The sequence below is a fragment of the Trachymyrmex cornetzi genome, unplaced genomic scaffold (assembly GCF_001594075.2).
Source record: "Trachymyrmex cornetzi isolate Tcor2-1 unplaced genomic scaffold, Tcor1.1 scaffold88, whole genome shotgun sequence".
Taxonomy (NCBI): Eukaryota; Metazoa; Arthropoda; class Insecta; order Hymenoptera; family Formicidae; genus Trachymyrmex; species Trachymyrmex cornetzi.
In genome coordinates, this window is record NW_017300223.1 from 63,140 (window position 1) to 70,908 (window position 7,769).

A 7,769-nucleotide genomic window follows, 5' to 3' on the forward strand; every position below is an offset into this window, starting at 1 on the left:
CCAGCAGCCTACAGGAAACCTCGAAGAACAATACTATGCTTTTAGAAACGAGGTAGGGGTTTTAGTACAAAAGAAAAGAGTCACCGAAAATTTCGTTTGTATATGAAAACGAGCAGTATTTTAGTGTCATCTATACTGCAAAGAAGAAGTAATCTTATTTTGTTCTAAAAAGTTCTTTCATAAAATATTTTTGTGAAAAAGAGATATATACTTACGTTTCCTTTTTCACTTCCATTTTGAAACCAATTTCTATTATTATAAATATATAATTATATAAATAGTATTAAATAGTATTAGTAACGAACAAATTCTCGGTCATTTTCTTTATTTACCAATTATCAATTTTCGTAATCGAAACATCATTGAAACATCATTTCGTGTCATCAAATGGAAAGCATCCAATATCAAAATTGACGCTTGATATTCGTCAATTTTTATCACGTGACTTATTTTGATGATTTTGAACGCCGAAAATGAGTGTCGAGCGTCGGCATGAAAAGGCACCTTTATAACCTGATGACAGCTAATAATGCATTGCATGAGGAAAGTTAAATTGTTAGAAAATAAAGAAAGTTAGTACGTACTTATTATAGCATGTACATAATAGTACATACATTATACGTACATTATTAGATTCTATACGTAGAGTCCTAGAACTCTAATTATAGCAGTAATGAATTAAAATGGCGGTCACGTGAGATTTAGACAGCCAATCAAACCATATCCTTCAATGTCGCATCTCTGATTTCTAGGACTGTATTCAAACCATTCATTTAAACCAAACGTCAATTGGAATGTGCAGGCATCTATAATCTATCTAAATGCCTCTACAGCCATCTAGTGCCAGACGGTGCAGTCGTACATTTTTTCGGTTGATGACGTATCCCATGTTGAAAAGTGACAGTTCGGAAATTTGCGTGGCAATATCTCCGCTTGTAGAATACGTAGAGAAAAAATAAAAACACGTATAATACAATCAGAGTGTAAGCTATCGAGTAAGGTATATATTAAATCAATCGAGACAGCCGTTATTGAGATCCGATAATCTCGATCTGACGTATCTCTCCGGTTCGCATAAAGTAGCCACGGCAGTGTCGCTGCGCTTTGGCTTAGCGCCGAGACACTACCAGTGTCTCCAAATACGTTTTATAGGTATACGCATTTCTGTGTCTACCTGGACGCGCAGCAATCCGAGAAGGGTTCACCCCTTCGTCGAGTTTCTTCTCGAGTCTTTCTCGAAATCTCACGAGTCTCTCGCACAGAACCAGTTGCCTTTATTATCTATCTCTCTTTACTCACACTCGTAGGGAAAACAGATTGTTCGCGCTCCTTGATATACGATATGTTCCCCCGGGATCAAAAAGAGGAGGGATCAGGTAGGAACAGGTAGAAAACGGTCGCGAACGACTCACTATCGTATTTCATTTACGCATGCCTCGTGAACTTTGGGTTCGCTGTATCACCCAGCGAACTTTTACCCGGGATCTGGCCTAGTTAACACGCTTTGATTAAAAATATGACAGATCGGTAGAATTTAAGAAAGAGAAAGAGAATTGAGTTCTCTCTCTCTCTCTCTCTCTCTCTCTCTCTCAAGAACTCTAAAGGTGCCTTTTCATACTGACACTCGACATTCATTTTCAGCGTTAAAATAGGTTACATGATCAAAATTGACGTTTGATATTCGTCAATTTTTATCACGTGACTTATTTTGATGCCGGAAATGAGTGTCGAGCGTTGGCATAAAAAGACACCTTAAGACTTTTCGACTGAGCTTTGCAAAGTTCTTGCGATCTGAAAAAATTTGCAAAATGTTCTAAGTTTTATAAAAGTCCTAAAGAAAGATTAGGTACATCAGACGTATAAGTTGTAGTGAACATATTGGATGTGAATACATATGTGATTTCTAAATTTCGATCTTTGATTTTAGATGATCATGGGGGAATACCTGCACGGGAGGAATTTCTCCGGACACACGACGAATATGCTTTTCGGATACACCATACCTCCATGGCTGTGGAATGCTTATAAGAAAGTTAGTTTTGTTAATTTTAAGAATTAAGTAAAATTAATTAATATTTTTGTCAAAATTTCTTCTGAACTTTTTAATCTTTACGAATTAAAAATTATTAAAGTCATTTAATTTTCATCAATTCGTATCTTTCTATAGAAATAATATAAACTAATTATAAAAAATAATGTAAAAAATAATGTTTGCAGGTTGGTGTGTTCGGTTTCGGTGCCGCTTGTACCGTTTTAACCACCGATATTGCTAAATATACTATAGGTCGACTACGGCCACACTTTATGGAACTCTGCGTACCCAATATTGACTGCAACTTGCCCGAGTATCAACACAAATATATCGTGGATTTCCACTGTACCGCAGCGGTCTCGAATAAGCTCCTAAAGGAAGTCAGGTAAGAGATCTGATGCGAGAAACATTCCTGAATTTCTCATCAGCTTAAAAGGAGATAGAGCATCTTAATCTGTCGCAACATGAATATTATCTGGTCTCTCGATCATAATCCTGCGTCTCGAAATGTATCTCTGCTGTCATATAATATTGTATTTTGACGTAATTATATATTTTTTCATTCATAATAATACAATTATAAATTTAAAAATTCATAAATATTTCATGTTTCCTATATAAAAAATACAAATATACCAGTAAATTTTGAATAATAAATAACTTTAATAATTTTAAGCAATAAAAATTGAATTCTTTGAAGTTATGGAAAGTAATTAAATATATTAAGTGTGTCAAACATATTTGTTAAATATGTGAAATAATTAATAGTCTCACGATTTTCTTCAAAGATCAATTTTCTTAGATATATTAACCATACTAGGGAAGTAAAATTGTTCTTTCTTTTAAAATTACAAATATGCACATATCCGATCAGGAAGAAAATGTTCTCTTTACATGGTGGCTACGTATGGATTATGACGTGAATTTGTTTGTGATAAATCGATAAAGTTTAATTGTATCTGACGATGTGGCTTGAGCTATATCGTAAGTCATAGATGTAAGCAACGTACAAGCTTTGGCGTATGACGTGGAATTTATGTACATTGCCGTATCTCTTGATAGTGTGCTACCACGTGCTATATAAACAAAACGTACGAGTTTGTGCGTTGCTTACGTCTACAACTTAAGACTGCCGTAAGTGTTACAATCCTTGTGCTCAGACCCTTATATTTGGTTTCGGTACACACATATCGCGAGCCCTCCGCAATTTTACTCTCAATACGATCGGCAGCAACCAGCCGACATCGACGGATCTTCAGGGCAATACCCTGAAATGATGATGTTCGCGATGATGTGAGACAAGCTGTTTAGATCGCGTGACGGTAACAATTGCGCCAGCAATTACTGGCGAGGCGTGCGATTGAACGAAGAAGCGAGAAACGTATTTCATTATTTTACTTCATTAATGGTCCGCGGACTTTGCGCTTGTGCAGACAGGTTTATAAAACACGAGATCAAATGATAATTTGCGGCAATCTAAGGGAATAAACCCTGGAGAAGAAGGACGGAAAAAAACGATTACGATTGTCTTTTAAATCAACTCGATATGTCGACACTTGACTCTCATAAAATGCTCATTAAATTATCAGTCATTTACTCGTTTATCCCGCTTATGTCTTATCAGGTTATTTTTATGCATTTCTTTTAATTATAGTGATTGTAGTATTGTGCATATTCATTTTTATAGGCTAGAATTTTAAAATAAAATATTTAAAAGTTAGATTTTTTGAGAGGAAAAATTGTATAAGTTTGTTCAAAGAAAGATAAATAAATGAAAAAATTTTTCGCTTATATCATAAAAATAATCATTACTTTTTAGTAGAAAAATTAGTAAAGAAATTCATATTTAAAAGAATCTTAAAAAATATTTTCAAAAATATTGAAGTAGTGTGAAATTGTTTCAATTATTTTATTAATATTGCAACTAGATAGAAGGGTAAATATTAAAAAAAACGAAAACAGCTCCTTGATCTTGACGTTGACATATGTTGTCAAGGTCATGACTCTGAGTAACCTCCAATAAATTTTAACCATCGTTCGTCCTTCATTAAAAAGTTATTAACAAAAAAAGTTTAAGAAATAACTTCTTTTTACTATATTATGATGATGAAACGAGATTTTCTGTTTTAGAATATATTCCATAACTTCCCATAACTTTTACAATTTCCCACACGAAGCGACTCTCACTCCCCTCCCACCTGCTTCAGGGGTGTACGACTCTCACCCTCTTCCCCCCTGCTCCAGGGGCGCACGACTCTCACCTTCGATTCTCATCCTCCCCTCCTTCCTGTAAAGGCGTGTACGACTCTTACCCCCCTCCCCCCCGCTTCAGAAGCGCACGACTCTCACCTACGATTCTCACCCCCTTTCCCCCTGCAAAGGGGCGCACGATTAGAGCTTTAACTCCCACCCTACCTCCCTCCCTGCTGTCGAAGATGAGAGTCGTTCGCCCCTGAAGCAGGGGGGGAAAGAGGTGAGAGTCGGAAGTGAGAGTCGTGCGCCTCTGAAGCACGGGGGAGGTGGGGTGAGAGCCGGAGATGAGAGTCGTGCGCCCCTAAAGCAGGGGGAAGGGGGGTGAGAGTCGCTTCGTGTGGGAAAACGTAAAAGTTGTGGGAACTTGTGGAATATACTTTAAAGCAGAAAATCTCGTTTCGCTATCATCATACAGTAAAAAGAAGAAGTTACTTCTTAAACTTTTTTTTGTTAATAACTTTGAAAGTTGAAAGTTATTAACAAAAAAAGTTTAAGAAGTAACTTCTTCTTTTTACTGTATGATGATAGCGAAACGAGATTTTCTGCTTTAAAGTATATTCCACAAGTTCCCACAACTTTTACGTTTTCCCACACGAAGCGACTCTCACCCCCCTTCCCCCTGCTTTAGGGGCGCACGACTCTCACCTCCGGCTCTCACCCCTCCTCCCCTCTGCTTCAGAGGCGACTCTCATCTTCGACTCCCACCCCCTCTCCTCTGCTTCAGGGCCGCCGACTCACCTTCGACTCTCACCTCCCTCCCCCCTACAAGGTCAAGGTCATTGGAGCTGCTTCCATTATTCTTAATATTTACTTATGGAAGTTTTTCAAAATTATAAAAAATTGAAATAACCTTAAATTTTAATTGAGGATTTTTAAAATAAAAACTAAAATTTATTTCGTTAGTAAATTATATCTGAAAAATATCTTGCTTACGTTGCGTTAAGCATTATTAAAATTGAGTAGAATTTAAAATTTTACGAAATTTCTTGAATTGACTATTTCGCGTATGCGAGCTTTGTGTTAGTCGGCTAGGGAAACCTTTTTGCGCATTCTGGATATACTACGTATACATATCGCACGAAGGCCAGTTTTAACGGACACCAGTGCGCGTACACAAAAAGAGGCACGGTAGTGAATGACAATAAGCAGTGCTCTGCCTGTGGGCTTTGCCGACACGATTCACATAAGCGAGATTCATGCCAGATTCGTGCAATTCTTTCTTTTCTTTTCTCTCTCCCCTTGGTTAACGGAAGTGCTGTTACACGCTTGAATTATCCGCTTATTGTTGTTAGCTACAATAGCGATCGGCAATTCGAAAACTCGCAATACAAAAGCGAATATATATATATATATAATCAATTATAATGAAAAAGTTCATCATCACCGCTAAAACTCTTTCAATTTAACTAGATTTTTTATTTAAAAAAATATTTTTACAGTTTATTAATACTATTGTTATTTTCATTGCGACTATAGGATAATAAATATAACATAGATATCTTCATGACGAATTTACAAGGAACCGCTAAGTTCAGCACTTTATACCATTGCAATTTTAACAGAAATGTAGTACATATATATAAAAAACATCTCAGCTTCTCTTCTTTTTACACGTCTGCAAAATTTGCTTATTTGATTGATCTAACAATAAACGCAGAACGCGAATAGCCTCATAGACTAAGTGCAGAAAGTTCAAAATAAAATTTCGCAAGACGCGCTTAGGGCTTAGGACATTTAGAATTTGAGAAGACGTGCGAAGAATTACATACGGCTTATTACTAGAAATAACCCTGAGCCCATCAACATTCTAATGCGTACGTCATTATCTTTTAAAAATCCGGAAAATACACGCACGTTACTCATACAGCACAGAAGATTGACACAATATTGCTGCAATGTTACAATATTGCAGATTGCAATGTAACATTGCAGAAATATTACAAAAATGTAAATTAACAATTTGCCTACAAAATATCAGTAATATGTCTGTAATATTCCACAAACATTGCAAAACTGTAATTCTTTCATTGTTACAATAATAATAATATAAAAATATCAGTTTTTACAATATTTATATATAGTACAGTCTTTTAGTTTGACAGTCGTTTTTATAATGTAATAATTAATATAGGGTAACTCCGGTATATACGCCGCGCTGGGATTTACGCAGCGGAAGTAAAAAAAAATAGCAGGAGTAATTTTCTCTCTTAACACTACTCTGTTACATGCCTTTATGTTATGTTAGTATTGAATTATAATTTCAACTTTTTACTGTTAATATTAATGAAATTATTGTGAGTTGAATCGATTTGTCACTGTGTGTGTAACAAGTAGCATCATCATAAATTATAATCTACATAAAATGATTACTGTAAGGCGTGTAAAAGACTTAGTGGTTATTTCGTGATACATACGTATAGAAGAATAGTAAAGCATGTTGTATAGCAAAATACAAGTGCTTTGCTTTCGTATTCTTTGTTTAGTTTGTTGAAACCTTTGCATTTTTGCCATATATCCCACCCATTATCTATATAGGTATAGCAAAAATGCAAGATTTCAAAAAGTTTAATTTTTAATACGAAAACTAAATATTTTGGATTTCTAATATTTTTTCATAGTAGTAGACAGTAAAAAGTTTTTACTGATATAGTTCGTTTATTTTAAACGTAAATAATACTTAATAAATTAAGTTTTTGATAGGTGCGGCGTATATACCGGAGTTACCCTAATTTTATATTTAAATAAAAAATTTATTGATCTATTACTTGACGGCCATGTCATTAGCTAAATTTTATATTTATTTTAAATACGAAATCAAAAGATTGTATATAATACCGAGTTTGGATACAATCAATACATCATTATCGGATAAAACGATAAGCAATTAAGCTGAAAACAATTTATTGAAATATTAATTATGTGATCGATGATGTATTTATGCCTGATGTGAACGCAAAAATAAACCCCCCCCCCAGCGCCCGAACTTTATTGATAAATTTCATACCGTCATTTTTTAATCGATTTCAATTGACTCGGAGTGGTTTTGAATTAAAAAGAATCACTGCGATTAACTTAATCCATGATTAACTTACCAAGCGACTGTATTATTATGTTAATGTGGATAATATTTGTAGTTTGTTCGGGGCACACACATACATGCTTTATCCTTACGAATAAATTTATCCTTCAGAATTAATGCTACATTTATTAGGTGTTAACTTAATTCTTGCCGTTTTTTCGTCTCCAAAATTGATTTGTTTCGAAGGGAAGCTGAATGAATACCTTAATCAAAGTAATTTCCTCCATTTTTTACTACTTTTCCCATCTCTCTGGCAACAGGGCAATCCCACGACGGTAGAACGCGGGGTCTTTCGAAGCGATCCATTCATTCACCAATTTTTGGAGTTCGTTGTGACTGGAGAAGTGTGTGTCCGTAAGTGCGTGTTGCATCGATCGGAAGAGATGGTAATCCGACGGTGCCAAG

At 35.3% G+C, this 7,769-nt stretch overlaps 1 protein-coding gene across 2 annotated transcripts in view; it reads left to right on the top strand.

The window, feature by feature from the left end:
- Positions 1-7,769, top strand: part of LOC108769286 (putative phosphatidate phosphatase) — an 88,041-nt gene that overhangs the window by 30,633 nt on the left and 49,639 nt on the right. For both annotated transcript variants that reach the window (XM_018520178.1, XM_018520179.1), the window contains exons 3-4: positions 1,928-2,032; positions 2,218-2,417. In XM_018520178.1, the coding sequence (XP_018375680.1) occupies positions 1,928-2,032; positions 2,218-2,417 (305 nt within the window). The remainder of the gene's footprint in view (positions 1-1,927; positions 2,033-2,217; positions 2,418-7,769) is intronic.